This window comes from Capricornis sumatraensis, chromosome 8 (assembly GCF_032405125.1).
Source record: "Capricornis sumatraensis isolate serow.1 chromosome 8, serow.2, whole genome shotgun sequence".
Classification (NCBI taxonomy): Eukaryota; Metazoa; Chordata; class Mammalia; order Artiodactyla; family Bovidae; genus Capricornis; species Capricornis sumatraensis.
The window spans coordinates 70,713,941-70,734,350 of NC_091076.1; the positions used below are offsets into that span (position 1 = coordinate 70,713,941).

The 20,410-nt window shown below is 50.5% G+C and overlaps 1 protein-coding gene across 1 annotated transcript in view; it reads right to left on the minus strand.

Annotated features, from left to right (window-relative positions):
- Window positions 1-2,731: 2,731 nt before the first annotated feature.
- Window positions 2,732-20,410, minus strand: part of PHF12 (PHD finger protein 12) — a 38,030-nt gene continuing 20,351 nt past the window's right edge. The window contains exons 4-15 of the mRNA XM_068976679.1: window positions 17,961-18,354; window positions 16,633-16,753; window positions 15,304-15,436; window positions 13,241-13,405; window positions 10,389-10,547; window positions 8,970-9,765; window positions 7,655-7,780; window positions 6,731-6,874; window positions 5,801-5,899; window positions 5,020-5,102; window positions 4,325-4,463; window positions 2,732-3,957 (exon numbers count right to left, since the gene is read on the minus strand). Of these exons, the coding sequence (XP_068832780.1) occupies window positions 3,623-3,957; window positions 4,325-4,463; window positions 5,020-5,102; window positions 5,801-5,899; window positions 6,731-6,874; window positions 7,655-7,780; window positions 8,970-9,765; window positions 10,389-10,547; window positions 13,241-13,405; window positions 15,304-15,436; window positions 16,633-16,753; window positions 17,961-18,354 (2,694 nt within the window). The 3' untranslated portion in view covers window positions 2,732-3,622. The remainder of the gene's footprint in view (window positions 3,958-4,324; window positions 4,464-5,019; window positions 5,103-5,800; window positions 5,900-6,730; window positions 6,875-7,654; window positions 7,781-8,969; window positions 9,766-10,388; window positions 10,548-13,240; window positions 13,406-15,303; window positions 15,437-16,632; window positions 16,754-17,960; window positions 18,355-20,410) is intronic.

Sequence of the window (20,410 nt, forward strand, 5' to 3'; positions counted from 1 at the left end):
CTTGGCGAAGGCGGAGGCGGAGGCGGGCGGGAGACAGGGCAGGGATGTGTGTGCGTGCGTGTGTGCGTGGGCCCTGGGAGCGCCCCCAGGCGTGCGTCTGCGTCCTCGGGGTGTGCGCTGGTGTGAAAACCTAGGTGCCTATGTGCGTTTGCGCCTGGGAGCGCCCTCTAGGTATGTACACGCACCTCTAGTGAAGGTGCTAGCTTTTTTGGTCTGTGATGTGCCCATGGATCCTGTGATCGTCCTTTAGGTTGTGTGCGTGCCTCTGGATCCTGCGTGCGCGCGCCCGCGTGAGCACCTTGTAGGTGTGTGAGTGTGTAGGCTTCGAGCCCCTCCAGGTGTGTGCATGCATCTGTAGTCCGTCAGTGTGTGCATGAATGACCGTCTTCGCGTATATCTGTACTCTATGCTGGGTTCTGTAGCGGAAGACTTGCAAGAGGGAGCTTAGCAGACGGATGGGCTCTCTGGGTGTCAGTATGTAGCAGTCCTTCCCATCTGGAGAGGGGAGGGCGCCTGAATGCTGCTGTGTCTAACAGTCTAGTCCTGGATTCTTTGCCCTCTGTGAACAAGTCCATCAGTTCCTTATCCTCTTATTTCAGCCCTCAGCTTCTAGGATCTTCTCAACCCAGGGATTGAACCCAGGTCTCCCGCATTGCAGGCGGATTCTTTACCAGCTGAGCCAGCAGGTAACCCCTCAGCTTCTAGGATTCTTTCCATTTCTTCCCATGGAGGTCAGACAGGTGACACAGTGCGTGCAGGGTGGCACCATCAGTTCAGGGCTGTCAGGATTCACATATTCATTAGCTGTCTATCTCCCCACCTCCTCATACCCCACCAGGCCCCTCCTTTATATATATATATTTGGCTGCACCGGGTCTTCTTAACTGCAGCATGTGGGATCTAGTTCCCTGAGGGATTGGATCTGGGGCTCCTGCATTGGCAGTGCAGTCTTGGCTGCTGGCCCACTAGGGAAGCCCTCCACCCCTCCATTTCTGAAGGGAAGCAGGAAGAGAGTGTAAGATCTGTCCTCTGATCTTCAGGAGGAAATTTGTCTCTGGAGTGATTCTGACAGGTGGGAGAAATAGGTAAAGAGGCTTCAATACTGAATAGACGTGATTATGATGGCTGAGTGGGTGGGGACAGCTAGGGAGGCATGGGTAAGTGTATTATTTCTGGCCAGGTGACTTGCCAGGAGAAAGGAGAAATCCAGTACAATTTAGCACCTGTTGTTTGGCACTCACAGCATGCCCAGTAGTGCAGGTAGCCTTGGAAATACTGAGCAGAACAATGTTTCTGCCCTTAAGGAGTTCACAAGGCCCATGGGGGAGGAGGAGAGTGGTGGAGGCAAAGCTAGAGGGGTGGGTGGAAGCCAGGGTCAGACCACAGATTCCAGCCATTTCCTGTTTAGCTGCACCATGGATTCAGCGTTTGTGTCCATACTGTGGGATGAGACTAGGGACAGAATGTGAGTGAAACAAATGGATGTGCTCTCCACCCCCGCCAAAACAAAATCCTGACATGCAAACAGGTACCACGCACTCTAAACAGCGCTGGCATGCATGCACACAGCTGTGTTCTCTAAGGAGCAGGAGATGGTTTTCAGGAAAAACTTGGCAGATAAAGTTTCTTAAGTATAATGTGCAAGGAGGAATAGTTTGTTTAAATAAGAGGGAGCTTAGAGGCCTGAGAATTAAGGTACTGGGTGAACTCATCTGTCCAGGGGCTGCAGTTGTAAGCTTGTGACTGCAAGTCGAGTTACTTGTGGCATGACTGAGTCTAGAGACTGAATTTCTTCGTTCTTCAGACATTTGAAACAACAAACTGCTCCACACTAGATTCTAAGCTCCAAGAGGCAGGGGCCACATCTGTCCTGGTGATTGCCCACAGCAAGTTACTGAGACCAAGATCCAAGGCCTGGCAAAGGCTGGACACTGGAGGAACTTGAGTGATACTTGAATAGTGAATTGCTCCATACCCAGCTAGGGCTGAGGGGGAAAAAAAGCCAGGTGTTATGACTTCTCCCAGAAGAGATGGAAAAAACGATAGCAAATAACCGGAGGAAAGACAGCCCCAACTGCTTGGGTTAAAGCTTCTGGAGCAGAATGCAGAGGTCTCATGCTCTTATTTAAAAAAATATTTTTGGCTGTGTGGGATTTCTCTGCAGTGAGTGGGGGCTGTTCTCTACTGTGCTGTGTGGGCTTCTGATTGCAGTGGCTTCTCTTGTGGTGAAGCATGGGTTCTAGGTGAGGGCTTAGCTGCTTCGAGGCATGTAGGATCCTCTCAGACCAGGGGTCGAGGCCAAGTGCCCAGCTTTGGCAGGCAGATTCTTTATCACTGAGCCACCAGAGAAGTCCAGCCATCTCCTATTTTAATGTCTTGGTTTTGGAGCCAAGAGGAGCAGGGATCAGTACTCTTGGGATTCTTGTAGAATCTGATCATATCAAATGCTCAAGCCCTCTGAATTCCCTCAAGTCACCCACAAAGCCATATAACAACCCGCCGTTGCAGCTGAACCCCTCCCCTTCCACTTGACCTTCCCACCCTAGGCACACTTTTCTCCAACACCTCGCCTCTCCTGACTTCCCTGGGGACTGAGTGAGACTTGTTCAGTGGGGCTGTGGGACCAGGGCCTCAGGACGGTTCCCTCTTAAGGGTGATGACAGGTAGGACAGACAGGCAGAAAACATAATTTGAAGTATTTTTGTTTTTTTATATACAGAATACAGGAAAGTTTCTGTAAAGTCTAAAACATTACAATTACTATGTACATCGGTACTAGTTGTGGGGATGGAGGGAAAGGAGGGAGCCAGGGGTGGGAGGAAGAGGAGAGAAGTGGCAAGAGAACAAAAAAAGGAGACAAAACAAGTTTACGACAGAAACGTTTTTGCTACAATAGACAATTTGAAGAAAACGCTCTACCACATGTAGTACTGTACACAGTTTTTAAAAACATTGAAAAAATGTCATCACTAGATGTATTTACACAAAATCCAAATACACTTTTCCTTATTTGAAATAAAATAAGATGGACAGCCAGAAAAAGAATTCATTTCTCATTTGTCCATAATACACAGTAGCTACCTGTAGTGCAACCGCTGCAGAAAGGGAAAATAACCTGGAGGGTGGGAACCATGGAAGGAGGGTGGGTACGATCTTTATATTAAATAAAACAATGATATTGTATAGATTTTGCTGTATGAAAACTGTATTTTTTTCTTTTAATATAAAACTATTGTCACTGCCACAAAATAGAACAAGTTTCTGATTATTTTACAACGGCGGGCGAGGGGGAGGGAGCAGGAGGTGGGTGGGGAACGGTTTTGTGTTGGAGGTGTCCAGACCATCGGCCTTCCCCTCCCTGCCCACGCTGTTCCTCAGCTCGGTCTGCCGCTTTCCCATGAAATGTTGAGTACAAATATATGTGCAAATGCCCCCTAGAACTTGAGAAAAGAAAAAGGATTTTTAAAAAACAGTCAAAAGGTTTCTTCATTTCATGCAAAGATTGTAGTCGAAGGGTTTCCGGTGGAGTATAGAAAAAAAACCCGGGCTTGGTTTGTGTACATTTTTGCATTGCAGGAGTCTTGGGTGGGGTGGACGGGCGGGTGACGGGTAGCCGCCAGTCCTAGGGAACGGAGTTGGAGCGCAGCACGGGGCCCTGGTGGGGCTTGAGAGAGAGCTTCTCGGCCAAGACCCCATCTTGCAGCAGGCCGGCATCGCCTTTGGGCTGTTTGGTCGCAAACTCAGTGATGCTGAAGACAAACTGCAGGCACCCCAGCTTGATGTAGCTGCCGTGGTGCAGCAAGGCCGTGCCCTCCCAGCCGGCCCCACTGCCCCCAATCAAGCTCGAGCTGCTGGCTTTGCAGTTGCAGGGTCTCCGCTGCGGCCCCTGGGCCTGGGAACTCATCATGGCTGCCTCTTCACTTGGCTCTTCATCCTGTTTCTGGTGCCGGCGGCGCCCTGGAGAGAGGGGGAAGGTCACAGGAGAGGAACAGTGAGCAGCCAAGCCCCACCTGGGCCGCTGGCCAGCGTGGGGCCCCTGCACCGCCCCACTCTAAAACGCTGTGTGACTTGGGGTAAGGGGAGCTCAGAAAGGAGGGGTGGAGTCTGAGGCTCCGAAGGTAGTGTGTATACCCATGGGAGTGCACAGCACGTGCTTCTCCGTGGCCTTTCCGGGGCCCATGAGCAAGGAGAACCTGGCCAACGGGACTGGGAAGGCAAGCGACAGCAGGTCATGGCGGCGAGCCACAGCCACCCTGACTGAGGCATCAGAGAAAGTGTCCAAAAAGGGCAGGCTCCGTGGCCAGAGGCCTCTGCTCCAACTTACTGATGACACTCTGCACTTTGGCAACAATACTGCTTGGGGGGGTTGGCGGGGTCTTCTCAGAGAAGTCACATGAATACAGCACATTGTCCACCGTTGTCCCGTGCTCACTGTAGTTTAACAGCTCATAATGTTTGGTATTCTGAGGAGGAGGAGGGAAGATAAGATGTGTGGTCTGCTGCGTGGGGCCTGGGGCTAAGGGGAGAGAGGACACATGGAGAAGGCTGTGCTGCTCTAGCGGGGAGCTCCCTCCTTCCTTCCCCATCACGCCCTGCTGCCCTGCCCCTTCCAATGGGGCTCAAGACTCATGTCCTCAAGAAAGCTTTCTTTCCTACCCTCCCAGTACTCTGCCTCCCTAGCACGGGCTCCTGGTGAAATGACATTCACTGGCACGTGATGACGACAGTGATGAAACCCATAGCGACACGCCTTGGAGGACTTGGTTACTTCCATGTTGGTCCCCTCGCCCCACTTTAGGGTGCCTCGTCCCTCCCTGGACCTGCTGACCCACCTCAGGAGAAATAAGGGCCCTGCTCCCTAGGACGGATGCCCTTCACACTAAGGCTTTTCTCTTCCGGGAATGCCAGGGAGGGAAGAGAAGGAGAGGACCCCATCCCATTCCCCTCACCCAGGGCACTGAACAAAACCCCAGTGCTGGGAGACGCCTCAGGTTGGCAGAGCTCTCTGCCACCCCTCACCTCATCGTAGAATATGCAGGCGTGTTTCCCGGACACGTAGTTACAGTGACCATAGTTTGTAAGGCACACGTCCATGTCAGCTCCTGCAAGGGACGGAGGGCGGAGGAGAGAGGAAAGGAAAGCAAAGAACAGATTGTGAGGTGGATGTGCGGGGGAGCTGAGCAGGGTGGGAGTTAGCTTCTGGGCGGGAACTCAAGGGACAGGTAAGCTCGGGGCCCTCTCCTTATATTTTTGAAGAAAAACTGCTATCTTTTTTAACCCACTGTAAAAGAACAGATGTCCCTGCCAGCTCATGTGCTTCAGAACATGGGATGCTGCCCAGAGAGGTGCAGGGTGATCTCCATGCGAGCACAACATGGGGTGCACGGCCCAGAAATCGCATCATCTGAGAGAAAGGGACCTTTCCAGGCTAAGGGCTTGCCTGTCCCTCTGGCAAGGTGCAGGGCTCAGTATGGGTTACATATGTGTCAGCCCCATCACTTCTTCAAAGGTCTCCAGGGACACAGCATGTGCCTCTGCTCAGGTCTTTCCTGCGCTGTTGAAATGCTCACTGGGCAGCAGTTAGGGCTGACTTCTGGGCTGTCTCATGCCACATGGGGCACAAGGCCTGAAGTGGGAAGATGGCAGCTGACAGTCCCTTTTCTTAGTCCCTCCTGTCCAGACATCTGCTGGGTGAAACCAGTCCACCCTGGAGAGGGCGTCCCTCCCTTTCTAGCCTCCGTGGGTCAGGGTATCCATCTTCAGGGCTGGAGAGATTCAACGCCCCTCCCACCTGGCTTACCTGTCCCGATGTAGAGGGTTCGATAGCACATGTTCACAGCGCCTCCCAACCCTAAGAGGGGGTAGAACACAGCTCGGGCCTGTACTTCCCTTCTCTGCACTGCAAGGCAAACATAGGGATGTGACTGTTCAGGAACAGAACCTGGGGCCCAAACACACATCAAGAGAAGCTGGACTCTTGGTCATGGAGAAAATAACCCCACTGGATGAGTCATCTTTCCAAACTCACACCTGACACAAAGCTGCTGCAGGGTGTAGCTCTCTCACCCCACTTAACAGCATTTCCCACATGGGGGAGTAAAAAGGACCATCTCTGAAGAGGACCATATAATTCAAAGATGATAGTACTTGAAGCACAAGGGCTGCTGGTTGGTTTACCAGGGATATACCAACTGATATTATAAGGGAGGCCGTGCAAAACCCCAGAAGGCACAAACCAATGTTCCTCTAATTCTGAATATGAATCACCCAGGGATCTTGTTAAAATGCGGATTCTGATTCCGTAGGTCTGAGGTGGGGCCTGAGCTCTGCTAACAAGCTCTTAGGAGATGCTGATGCTCATGGTCTGAGGATCCCACTTCTAAGCAGCGAGGCTTTTACTGGCTAACGCTCAAAGGGCTGTCCTAAGCAGAGCTGGCCTTTTGGAAAATCCTTCCAGCTCAAATACTGAGAAGCAAATGAGCAGAAAGTGCATCACATACACCCAAAGGCGCTCCTAGCTGCTTTGTATCTCACAGGGATGAGTGACAGCACTCTCCCGAGTCTGATCTGAAAGTGGTGGTCACCATCTCCTTTCCGCTTTTGAGAAAAGAAACTGGTATTTTATTAAGGCCAGTAAAGGCCTGCATGGAGGACTGAGATTCTCCGTGGAGGGGAGATGGCTGCTCACATGCAGAGGGTGGACCTAGAGGAGTGGTGTGGGCATGCGCACCTTCCGTGTGGTGCCCTCCAGAAGCCAGCGGATGTGCCCCGACACTGCCCGGTGAAGCTTGGACCCGGGAGGGGAAAAGCTGATGTATTCTCTGCAAGGCCAGAAACTTGATCAGCTTCTCGTCCAGCATATTTATCTCGATTTCTATTAACCAAAGAGAAAGATTAAAAAGCAGCTGAGGAGGAAATGGAATGTGGCAGTAGGTGAGGGTCACAGAGCCAATATTTCAGCATTCCTAAAATCCAGCCAAGTGATTTTTCTCAAACGACTCAGAGTACAAAGTTGTACCAGGGCCTGGAGCAGAGCATCTCACTGGCCCTTCTGCAATGAGGCCGCAGGAAGCCTGGGCAGATGCCCCCTATAGTGGGGCAGCTTGGGATGAGTGGAAGCCCCGATGTCTGGTACTGAGGCTTGGACTTTCTAACCTCCCTGCCCACAGAGATCAAGGACTGCTCCAGTTCTCCCTGACTTCGGGGGTTTCTCACAGACGAGGTTCCTCCTTTGGGAGCTCCTGGTTTTATTCAAGTCCAGGTGATCTGCCTAAAGTGATTTTCTTCTCTTCTCACTGGTTTAGCTTGGCTCTGCGCTCCCTTTGTCTTTCTTATGTGTTATCAGTTCAGTTCAGTCGCTCAGTCGTGTCGGACTCTTTGCGACCCCATGAACCACAGCACGCCAGGCCTCCCTCTCCATCACCAGCGGCCGGAGTTTACCCGAACTCATGTCCCTTGAGTCAGAGATGGCATCTAACCATCTCATCCTCTGTTGTCCCCTTCTCCTCCTGCCTTCAATCTTATAAGGCAGAACTGGAAGAAGGGACTTTCTTTCCTACAGTCCTCCCACCTCCCCGCCCCCTAAGATCAGGGCCCCTTCTGCCCCTTTGCAATGAGCTGAATGCTGCACAGGCTCAGCGGCTCACTCACTCACCTCCATTGACATCCATGAATGCTCGAAGTGAGTTGGTGAGGTCCACCATGGCAGTAGAGTTGGCTGGGAAAGAGGGTACGGTTAAAGCGCTTCCTATGGATAACGTGCCGGGGCTGACCTTGCCATCTGGGGACGGAGCAGGAAGACTGTTACTTACGTTGCCTGAGGGAAACCCACCGGTCCAATCCCCCACTTCTGAGACAGGCCTGGATTTCGGGCCCAAGGTGATGTTCCCTTCTTGATCCTCACCCCATAGGCTCTGGAACTCCTAGAGCTAAAAACGTGTGGTGAGGAAGGGCAGGTGGAACAACAACACACCCGGGCACGCGGGAGTCCCCAGAGCATGAGAACGAGTGACATCTACTGCTCGGGGGGATGTGGTGGGACAGCTTCGTCCTCTGGGCCATGACTACCTCCCGGCTGCCTCTGCTCACTCAAGTAGGTGGTGCCTGCCCTGCAGCTCCTGCGTCCTGAAGTGGACTCACAGGTGCCAAAGCTAGCCAGGCTGGTATTCAGAGATAAACAGGAAGAGAGCCTGAGAGTAGGGGCCATCCTGGGACCAGGGGCCCCCATGCAGAGAAGTCACAGTCACCTGGTCACCGAGACTCCCAGCTGACTAGGAGGCCAGTTCAGTTCAGACAGGAGAGACCACAGGGGGTTCCAGCAGCATCTGAAACCTGGTTCAGATGCTGGGGTCAGCAACCTTGAGGTCCTGAATGCTGACGGGGGACAGCTGAAAGAGCGGGTCTACACCCGGCCCAGGTCACGTTATGGGACTGCCTTGTAGAATGTGGCCCGAGTGCAAGCGTTCGGGCCAGAGCAACCTCTGCGGGCACCCAACTCTGCCTACTCTGGAGGGCAGTGCTGTTTTCTGGCCCTGCCTTCCCTGACATGGAAATTCCTTCAAACGAGCTGTCTCAGAGAATCTGGAACGGAGTGGATCATCAAACACTGAGGCTGCAACCCAGAACCTCAGGCTGACCACGGCAGCTCCCGGGAGCCATTTGCTCTCCTCTAAAGTGATGGGACAAAAAGCCTGGAGAGCGTGGGAGGGCAGAGTCAGGAGACCCAGGCTGCAGGTCTACCCCTGCACTGACTTGGTAGTTACCTTAAGGAAACCACTTTCAGAGCCTCAAGGTCCCGCCTTTAAATTAGGGACAAGTTAACAGGCACTTTCTCTTCTATCATAGAAACAGGGGGAAGGACAGTTAATACGGAGATCAAAGTCCTCTGGAACATTTACAGGGATACAAGTGTTGCTTGAACCTTAAGAGTTATTTGCCAGGAAGAGCATGAGAGGCTGAGCAGCACTCACCTGAGGATGGCGCTGGTGAGCAGAATCGTTGGTTGGCTCCTGTGGCCAAGATACCATCACCTGCTGCTTGGGGGGGAGTGAGCACCCGGGTGGCATTTGGGGGCGAGCCCAGTGGCCTTGAATCTGTCAACGGAGGTCCTATCTGGGATTGGACAGTCTTTCTTTGCAAAGTGCTGGTGTTCTCGATGCTGGCACAAGAGCTGGGAACGGAAGGGGGTAGGCTTGGGACAAGACCCACACTCCTCTGGGGGCAAGAGCTGGGGCCAGTGGCATTCTCTGTCTTCACAATGATGCCGACGGTGTGGTTCTGAAGCCCCCCAGCCGCTGGTGGCGTGAGGGGCCGGGGCCAGCCTTGCCGGTGTGAGAGGCCTGGTAGGGGGGTGTTGGCGCCTGGAAGTCGCCGGGGGTCCGTGGAATCAGTGGGGCTGCTGTAGAGGTGTGGGCCATTGGCTTTCACCTCTGTGTTCACCGGCCCGTTGGCAGTCCCACAGGGGGCTTTCTTGGATTTTTCCGCACAAGAGCTGCAGCTGATGTCCTCTAGGGTGGGGGGTTGGTGGGGTGGAGAGCAGCTCAGGGAATTCTGGGTGCTAAGCCCTGAGGGGCAGGACAAGGGGTAGTGGGAAGGTGGAGGTGCCTTGTCAGCTGTTTGCAGGGAGGTGGTGATTGAGCTGTCAGTCACAATAACAGGCTTAATATCAGCCTTCTCTGTCTGTTCAGAGTCCCAATGCGAAGGCATCTGCTTAGCAGATAAATGTTTCAATATGCTGCACTGGAGCGCAACAACACTACAGAGCCACTGCAACGGAAGGAGAGGAGAGGAGAGGAGGGTGAGAGGCCTGGGAGGCGCTGGTCCTTCCCGCCACAGCGGCCAGGGCTACAGCAGAGCCGACAAGCACTGTTTCCGAGGTCCCATCGCGAGTGCCCAGAGAGGGTGTGCTTGACTCCTGAGAGGATTCCATCTCCATTCCCAAGCAAGGCTTGTCGGTACACACTCGGCAGGCAGCAGCCTGGTCAGCAGGGCTGGGGGTCCCCGTTCTGACTCTGCCCTAAGGCTCACCTCGTCACCAATATCCAGCAAGGGCCCAAGCTCCTGCTGTGCGTCCAGCAATGCCACCTAACTTGTCTAGGTCTACTCATTTCTCTCTGCAAGACGGACGTGCCCGTCTCGCAGCACCCTGGGGACTGGCGGAGAGAAGCAGACCAGGTGACTCTGTAGTTCTCTTACGTGCCTCAGGATCTGAGCCAGAGGGTCTCTCTGGAACGGTCAACTCAGGGGGCAGGGCAGTGGCAGTGGGGGTAGGGGCTCAGGGTGGGGGAGGGTGGGGTGGCAGAAGATGGGGGTGAGAGTGACTTCCAGTGACAGCCGCGACGAGGTGGAAGGAAGATGGGGTGTGGAATCCCGGCCCTGCCTTCACTCACCTCTTGCTGCTCTGCCTGGGTGGCTAAGTGCTCAGAGTTCACAAGGTGCGTCTGTGATTCCTCAGGGATCCCATTGCAGATCAGCTCCCCATCCCGAATGGCCGCGGGGGCAATGAGAGGGGGTGGGAACTGGTACTGAGATTTGATGGCATCGGGAACCTGTCCAGGACAGAGAGAGGGAGCAAGGAGAGGATGACAGCGCCCACACACCCGGTGGGCTCTGCCCAGGCCTCATCTGTCTGTGGTGCCGATGCCTGAGGGGAAACCATCCACTCTGGGGTCCACCTTGGACGACGACGCACAGTGGGCGGCTACTGCTCTGTATCTCCGTCTCTGTGACTCTCTCTCTCTCTCTCTCTCTCTCTCACACACACACACACACACACACACACACACACAGAGTATCTCCATCTCTGTGACTCTCTCTCTCTCTCACACACACACACACACACACACACACAGAGTATCTCCATCTCTGTGACTCTCTCTCACACACACACACACACACACACACGAGCCTGAGAAGGCAGAGAACTAGAAAAAGCAGCCAAGTCTCCTCCTCTTCTTCATCAAGGTCCAAGGCCTGCAGAAACCAGCTTGTATGCTGCCTTCTGTTTTGGCCTAAAAAGTGTAAGAGAGACACTGGACAGGGCTTTAGAGTGGTACTCTAGGCTCTTACTGATCAGCATCTAGCCTGGGAGGTGAGTGAGCAGTATCTGAGAAACAAAAAGTTAAATAAGGCCACATTCACTGTGGAAATGCTCAGTGTGAGGCCTGTCTGGTGATAAGCACTCGATCAATGTCAGCTGTCTTCATCCATTCACTCATGACTCATGAAACAATTAAAGGCCTCTTTGCTGCACAAAGACGGACAACACACTCTGAATCACAACATGTGTGAATGAAAGAGTCACACAAGCCAAGAGTCATTCATACATTCAGCCAACATTTATTGAGTACCTCCTGAGTCTGTGCACTACGCCAAGACCTAGAGATCCAGAGATGAACAAAATGTAAGCCTCGCCCCTCAAGGAGCTCACAGTCTAGTGGGAGATGAGCCCAGAAATATTACAATATAATGTAATGGGTCCTAGAAGAGAGGATGTCTAAGGAGCTGCAACAACAACTACAAAAGAGTGTGCTTACTTTCGTCTGGGGGCCAGGAGCTCAGGACTAGGGAGGATTTTGTGGGAGGGCAGTATTATCAGTTGAGACTTGAAGCTGAGGAGGGGCTTCCAGGAAGACGAAGGGGGAACTACAGGTAGGGGAAGTGGACTTGGAAAATGTGTGAGAACTAACAGATTTGGGGACCGAGTCCTTTCGGAGATTAAGGGAAGAAGAGCTGAATTCTGGTTTGAGGGACTGGGTAGGGATTTCAGTCATTCACTGAACCAGGAAATACAAGAAGAGGAAGAACACATCTGGAGGCAAAAGACTCTTGGTCTTGGGCAGATCAAGAGAAAGGTGCCTGAGGGATGGGCAGGCAGATGCAAATCTAGTTACGAGGAGAAAGGCAAGGAACACGGAACTGAGAACTGGCACGTTAACAGTCGTGGCCAGTGCTGTGGGCTTGTCTGAGGGCATCCAGGAATGGGGCAGTAGCTAGACTAAGGCTGCCCCTGAGAAACAGGGACCCCCCTCAACAAAGATATGCAGGTCTCGGCTGATTTTGCCTGCACGACTGTATGTCAAGGATGAAGGCCAAGTTCCAGAACAGAGCTGGAGCAGTTCTCTGCTGCTGTCCTCTGGTGCTGCAGGCCTCATTTCCCTCTCACACTAAGAACAAAATGCTTTTCAGGCGACTCATACCCTTGGATTCTCCTCAAGAATAGGGACACATTTCAAAAGGGGGAGGGGCATCAGGATTCTATCAAGGCCCCCTGGCCTGTTCACTTCAGCAGCCAGGCTTTCTTTCAGATCCACATGGTCAATCACACAGCCCAGACTTACTCTTGGATGTCTAAGTAAGGTCTGAGGCATGCTATCTTCAATGGGCAAATACATTCTACCCCTGACTGCAAATACCTTTATTTAATTTTGGAAAACTGGTGTTCCCACCAAAGCATAAATATTTACAGTTAAGAGTTTGTTACACAATTTTCAACAGTCAACATCTTGCTAGTGCTGACACCCAATAGAAGTGACAGAATTGGTGTGAGTGATAATTTTAAGTGTGGCTGCCACCAAGTGGCCACATTTGAGAACTGCTGGTTTCCCTTGGTACAGGGGACTGCAGGATTATTTCAAAAGAGAAAAATATATACACGGGTATATAGTGTGATGTTCTCTAAGTTAAATGAATGAGACTGATCAGTTTAGGAGAGACAGCCTCAGGACTACCAAATGCTTTCCAAAGAAGGAAATACTCCTGTCCATCTCTGTGGACATATGTTAGCAGTTGTCAGACACATACAAATGTTGATTATTCCAACGCCACAATTTTTTTGAATATTGATGATATATTAACAGCAGCCCCCCCAAAATGGATTGTGCCTCACTTTTTGTAAGGGATTCTGTTTAATCACCCCCTTAAACATTTCCCCTCACCAGACAGCTCTGAGAAAGGGGCCACCTAACAGAAACAGAATGAGTGCCAGGAGCGGGGATGGTAACAGCAGAGCACACCAAAAGCTTGGTGGGAGGGGCTGAAGAGTGCTGATCCTCAAGAGAACTGGAAACCTGGCTGAGTCTCCAGGGCCCCCTGCGGGTTTCCTGACCACCATAAATTGACGGCTGCATTTGTCACTTGCCATTGAGCTTCAGTCTCCCCCTCTGCAATAGGAACCCCGACCCTGTCTACCCAGGAAGGCCGGCAGAGAGCGCTACCATGCCCGTGCCGGGCTGCGGCTCACCTTCAAGCTTCTTCTTTTGACCGACTGGAGCATGCGGCGGTTGGGAGGGTGCTTCTTGTGGATTCGGTTCAGGAAGTCCACTTTGACGACGTGCTGTGAAATGGTGTCCTGGAAACGGTCAAACACCTGGCACCGGTTGCTCAGCGTCATGTTCTTCTGGTTCAGCTGGGGACAGAGCAGACACATTCCTGCTGTGAAGCTCAGCTGCATCACCCTCCCAACTATCTCTATGTTAGAGAAAAAAAGGAGCCCTCGGCCCAATGGGCTCCTTTCGTCAGGAGCTGGTATGTCAATACTCCTGTCAGAGGCCCAGGAGATGTGGGTGAGATGCTCCCTTGGCCCTGACCAGTCTAGTTCCTACTCCCTAGAGAGGTCCAAAGGGGACAAGACATGGGGAATCTGCCAGGAAGGGCCCTTCCAAACTCAGCCTCTGACAGTCCTCTTTCCAGCGCACAGGTTTCAGAGCAGATGCAGGCCTTGGCCCTAGAGAGCGCCAGACTCCTTTCCTAGCAAGGGTCTCTCTCCCACCAGAAGCAGGACTGTTTTCCATGTGGGAGCTTGGCTGACACGTGAGACCAACACCAGAATCCTGCCCTATTCCTCCTCCATGGCACCAGGGAGCATTCGTGAACCCACCTGGGTACCAGAGCCTGTTCTACAGCAGGCAGAAAGCCTTGGCCTGCTCTCAAGAGGCCAAAGGGAGGGAAGGAAAAAAGTGTGTGCAGCAGCCTCCAGAAGGCATGGAACAACTATGCCTCTTTTCCTTTTCTATGTCTGGTCCCCCATACTTTAATTAAAAGAAAAGATCTATGTGGCAGCTTCCTAATTAGTAAATTAGGAAAACTCCCTATGCGGCTAATAAACAATCACCCAATTAATAACTCTTCATCTGCTGAAAGGCTGCTCTTACAGATTCACATTTGGGTAGTCTGCTCATGACTGTTTTTCTTCTAGTTCAGCAGGAGGGAAAACGAGACACTCAACTGAGCCTTGGAGAGAGGCTTCCTCCTGCATAACCCTTCTGAGGTGCATGAGTGAAGTGAAGAGGGCCAAGCACGCCCTTTCTCCCTTATGAGCAAGTCTATAACTGAAGTTCCTCTTAGCACAGAGCGGAGAGCACCGGTGTGCAGAAGGCCAGCAGTCATTCCACGGTTATCACCATTTGATACGGTGATGCCTTATGCAATTACCCTTTGAACCTGGAGAGGCTGATCTTATGAGAGAGTTGCTCTGCCTGAGGCCCTCTCTCATTCAGCCTTCTGAGGGACCGTGCTGATTAGGAGATGTCCTAACCCTCTAGTGGAGATAGGAAATTACAGTTCTAGTCTGGCCCCGGGAAGCAGTCTGGAAAATGTAACCAAGTCTCCTGGGAGATAAGATTATAGCATCTCATACCATTCATTCATTCCACAGCTTTGACAAAGGAAGAGAAGGGCAAGGGCCTCGTCGTGTGGTGTGTAGGACAGGTTAGGTGCTCAATAAATGACTGTCTGGAATACCGTTAGTTATCTGGGTCAATTCTTCACTTCTCCAAAGTTACTGGGCAGTTACCTGCCAGTGCTGTAAGTATTTTAGAACTTTCTTAGTTTGTTCCTTCTAAAAACAGGCAGCAAGAAAATATGGGAGACTTGTGGCTGTTTCACGTTGTTGTACAGCAGAAACCATCACAACATTGTAAAGCAATTATCTTCCAATTAAAAATAAATTAAGAAAAAGAAAATATGGAAAAGCACTGATTTGCATAAGGCTGGATCTAATATACTCCCTTTAGAGGGCTGTAACACCAATTGCTTAACTCATTACAGAGGAAATTATTCACAAACAATCAAGTGCTAGTGGCCTAAGTCTGCCCGTGCCACTGAAACAAGGCATTGTGGGAAAAGGCAAAACGCATGGCCAAGGCAGGCAGGTGACAGTAATGAGGAGTAGGATGGTCTGTAGGAACCAGCACCTCAGAAACTGGAGTGAATTCTGGTACAAGGCTGACAGTACTATGCTTCCCACTGAATGGGTCCATACCCTGGCTGTGCCCACACAGGACGAACGGACACTGCTGTGCTTACCACCACATGTTCGATGTGATTCGGACACATCCACCTGCCCAGGGGCATGGCAGTGAGCGGGGGCTCGAGGCAGTCCATGTGAAACAGGAGGGGGCAATAGTCACACTGGATGAGAGGGGCCACACGACAACTCCTGCAAGAGAGAGGTAGGCCATTAATATGGCAAGGCGAGAGAATTCACATGAACTCTGCCCTGTGGGATGGCTTCCCTTCCTTAATCCTAGTCGTGTTCTTCCACACTCTCCTCCCCAGTAATTCAGTTCCATTCACCATTAGGAAGATGGATGAAGCTGGGACCCACCACTGGGCTTCTCATCACTCTTCTAAGAGGAATGCAGAGACATGAATGCTCATTTGGAGTAGAGCTAAAGTGGCTGTCGGAGCAGGAATGATCAACGCTCAGTACCTACTGGGGAAGACCGCCAACTCTGCTCTGATCTTTCTACTCCTTAACAGAAACCAATTACCTCAGTTAAAAAAAAAAAAAATCACTAGCAACTTTTCCAGAGTCTCACACTACAAGAGGAAAGGATTTCTCTTCCACATTAAGCACTCAGCAAAACTGACAACCAGAGAGCACTGTACTGTGAAAATGCTTTTGCTATGTACTCATGTAAGCACAGATTGAGGGAGGGCATGCAAGCAAATACCAGTTATGATTTGCACCTATGATACCCCAGCAGTCCTGATACTTCAGAAGTCCTGAAGTTGCACCGGAGCTGCAGTGTGGGTCTGGCTGCTGTGGAACATTTCTCATTGAGAGCTATTTTCTCTTGCTACCCTGCCTTTCTCACACACCCAAGTCAGCAAGTCCAGCTTCAGTAACTGAGGCAGCTGGTTCCTGTCACTGCGGAGATCTTATTTGAAGGAAACCAGTGTCCCGGCGAAGCTACAACTGGGGCAGCCTAGAGGCTTTTGGAAGTCATCCAGTCTGATGCATGCCAGCTAGGATGGATACTTGTACTATTTTAAAATTCATCTTTAGCGCTTCAAAAATTATTAGCCTTTCTCTCAGGGATGTGTGTCTTGGCTGGCCAGAGTTCTTCCTGCTAGCTAGTCTAAATATCCCATGCTTCATTTTAAGTCCAACTCCTCTCGCTTAAGCCTCTATCAACATGGTTTATGGTACTTCTGCACCATGACTGTTCAAGGATTTCTTTTCTGGAACACTCCAGGCTCTGGTCAATTAGTCACTCAGTCTCTTTGTACTCATACCACCAGATTACGGGTTACCTCTATTTAACATACATGGTTTGGAAGAGGTGATAAAAGAGAGAAAAAACACTTGCTGAATATGAGGACGAGCCCTCTGCTAGGGAAGAAAAATACCTGCTACACGTGAAGCAGACTTTGACCGGTAAGGGAACAAGACCATTGTGATCTAACTCGTGCTGTGTTTTCTTAACGTTTTTCCCTGTGGTTTCCTCCTTTCTTCTCCTCTTGCTGGAACCTGGAAGAGAAACTGGTGGTGCTAAACGTTCTCTGGAGGCAGAGCTCCTAGTCTGGGGTATGGAAACAAGAGTAAGTCAGAGGAACGGATGTCAGTACAATCATGTGCCATGGCCTGGACACAGATCTCTTTCTGAGGGCCCTCCCTCTCCCGGGCTGGTTTCCAGTGAGAAAAAGAAAAAGCAGGAGAAGGGAGACGTAAGTCAGAACCATGATCACGAGTTCCTTGTTCTGTGACAGAAATACATCCTCAGTGTTTTGCAAACATTAAGTGGTCAGCAGCCTAGGTTAGATCCTGGCAAGTTAAGAAACACAAAGACCCAGGTCAAATGGTCAACAAATTCTGCGGAGGTGCCTGAGGAAAAGACTGTAATTTTACTTCATTTTAACAGAAAGCAGAAAAGCTACAATTCTGTATGCATCCTACTGACCAGCAGGCTTCCTATGCCTGCCGATTTCACTTTCTATGGAAGAATGTTTTTTGATATCAAGGAGAAGCCATGACTTAATTACAAATTTTTTTTAAAAAGGGAATGGAGGACAATTTATAATATCCATCAAGACTATAAGTGCATAGTTGCATAGTTTTGACCCAGCAATTCTAATATTAGTAATTTATCCTCCATACACTCGCTTGTATACAGTGATATATTTACAAAATTATTTGTTGAAATACCATTTGTTGTTCCTAACAAAAGGTTAGGAACAACCAGGATGTCCATTAACAGGAAATTAGTTTATATACTGTGTTATTATGCAACCATTAAGAAAACTGAGGAATGTCAACATTAATATGGAAAGATATATGTAAGTATGCTATTTAAGGGGAAAATGATAAACATCTGTATTGGCTTCTAAGAGATACATAAGAACCAAACAGTGGTTATCTATGAAGGAAGGTGGAAACTGGGCAACGGCAGACAGGGACAGGTGGGAAATGTTTTATTGAAATTCTTACATTTTTTGAGTTTTGAACTATGTGTATGTATTCCACACCGCCCGCCCCCCGCTCTGTTTAAAGTGATACTGGGAAGGGTGGAAATTAGAAAATTGAGTAAGCATGTGAGCCTTCTAAGATCCTTCCACAAACCAAAACAGGAACTTGAGACAGTGGCTGCCCAGACAGCGGCCCCCCAGGCTGCACAGCCTCCCGGGTGGATGGCAGCCCCTATGGAAGCGGGCTGGGGGGATAAGGCGGTCTGGCTGACCTGGCAGTGCAGTGGTGCACGTCAGCTCATTGGGCAGCTGGAACTGGGTGGGGTTCCGCTCCATGGCGGCAGCGATCAGCAGCTCAAAGGGCCGCCTCAGCTGGGGCTGCACGTAGTCCGGCTCTGCGGCCACTGGCTCTTCATCCACATCAATGATGTCCTCGTCGACGTCATTCTGCTCAGAGGTGGGGGTCTCCGTGCTGGCGTTGGATGTGGGCGTGCCAGGTCGGCTGGCTCTCCTTTCCAGGATCCGGGCATGGGCAATGGCCTTGAGTTCAGTTTTGCTAGCTGATCTGTCCAACAAGTCAGTGTCACTGCTGGGGGATGTAGTCCGTTTGCCAGATTTGTCCACCAGTCCATTGACATGGCCCAGCTCCTTCTTCTGCTCTCGTTTCTGTGCAAGTGAACAGGCGGGTCCATCACATAGAGTATCACAAAACAGAAAGCGATGGATGCTATGAGTCCTGCTAGACCACTCACCAAAACCGTGAAGGCCTCTTAATATTACAGACTCTCCCACCTGTGGACTTGGAACACTGGTCTGTGAAAGTTGACCAAACTATGGCTGAACTAAACTACAGCTGGCAAAACCACGGGGGCAGGCAATCAGAAAGCACCAAAGTCAGAAACAAACCACACATCATATGATACACAGTGTCTCCATACAAGGTGGGGGTAAAGGGATTAAAAAGTTAAAGCAATGAGAATAAACTCAGACTAAGTGAGAACACTGAGAACAACTCAGGGAATCAAGGACAGAGAACACTGCTGTTTGCCTTGGGAGTGTCCTGAAGGGTTGTTAAGAACTTTTCTCAAAATAAAGAAAAGTCTGTAGAAGCAGAGGTAAAAAGTAAAATGGGCAAGCCGAACTCCCCATCCAGGGATGTTGGGTGCTGGCTTGCAAGGCAAACACAACAAGGTGGAAGGGTGGTGTGCGGAGCAGAGTGACCCAGCAATCATGGTGTCCAAGAATGGTGGCTTTCATGTCTCCAGTTTAACTAGAACTCTGAAAGTGACACTTTTTGAATGGAAAGGTGGGGACAGGGAAAAGACTAAGTGCACAGAGCAGGACTGAATGACTGACAATACATTTTCCTCCAAGGGTCCAAGCAGAGTGAAGGTTTAGCACTGGGGTCCAGCCAGGAGACCTGGGATCTTGTCCCAGTTCTCCCACTGATTCCCTATGACCTTAGGTGATTCTGGCTGGAGGGCAGGAATTCCTCTATGTGTGAAGTGAGACTAGTAAAACCTTTCTCCTCCTCCTCTCAGGGATTTGGTTGTGACAAAGAGCTTCGGATACATGAAAGGGATGGCTCTGAGATGGGGGGAACATCTAGCCTCCACTAGGAGTGAGACCTGAACATGAGAGGTTGGTGAGGTCCACAGAAGGCCATTTCAACCCCCTTCACTGTACCTAAGGGAGGCCAGAAGGCTGGGAGGTGGTGGTGGTGCAAAAGGCAGATATGGCATGGGTAGACACAGAGGTCCACTTGAGAGCAGGGAGTGGCATGGTGGGAAAAGCACACTATACAGAAAAAGGCATACTACAGTATAATCCCCCGCAAGTAGTTCTGTTTAAATTGTTGAAGAAGTAATAGAGCTTGGAGTCAGAAAGTTTGGGGTTCAAAACCTGGTTCAGTCAATTCTTTTGAGTACTTGGGTAAGTTCTACAATTGTGAACCTCAGTTTCTTCCTTTTAAAAATGGAGATAATAGCACCAGCACTCATAGTGGGCTGTATGGATTAAATGAAACACATGTAGAACAGCCAGCTATGATGAGCGCCAAAACAATGTTAGCTCCTCTTCTTCACCCCCTTTTCCTGGCTTCGTCTCTTCTGCCACAGTAGCTCCCAACCCTGTCCAGTTCAGTTTCTTTGAGTGGCAAGTTTCTGAACGGCCTCTTGGCTGACAGATGTTTCTAACTAGCCCCACTCTAATCTAGTTGGGGACACACAGGCAGAGATCCTGGGAGCAGGACAAGCTGGAGGACACCTGCTTTGTGGACATCAAGAGAAATCAAACCACTGCTCTGGTAGGGCGGTTGACTTGGCCTTGGTTTACTTTTTAATAGGAACTCTATGCACACATTGAAAAAGTGTCCGCCTAATTGTTAACTTTCTTCTTAAAGGCTAAAAACTGTTACACACATAAACCACAATCTCTGAATCATCTCATCCTGTTTCTGCAACAAAGGAAGTCATCATTCATTGTGACATCATGTTGAGGGGCCAGGAAAAGATGTGATGTCACAACAAAGGACAGTTGCTTGGTGTGTGATTAGTGCGGGGGTAGGGCAGCGGATGGTTTACAATTCACATACAAATTCTAATCCACAGTCTGTAATTTGAGGATTGGGTCTCACTATCTGGGTGGAAGCACACTTACTTCCTTTTTTGATAAGGGAGCGTTTGGCTTTTGAACCTCACAGAAGGTCTCAACATAGAAAATT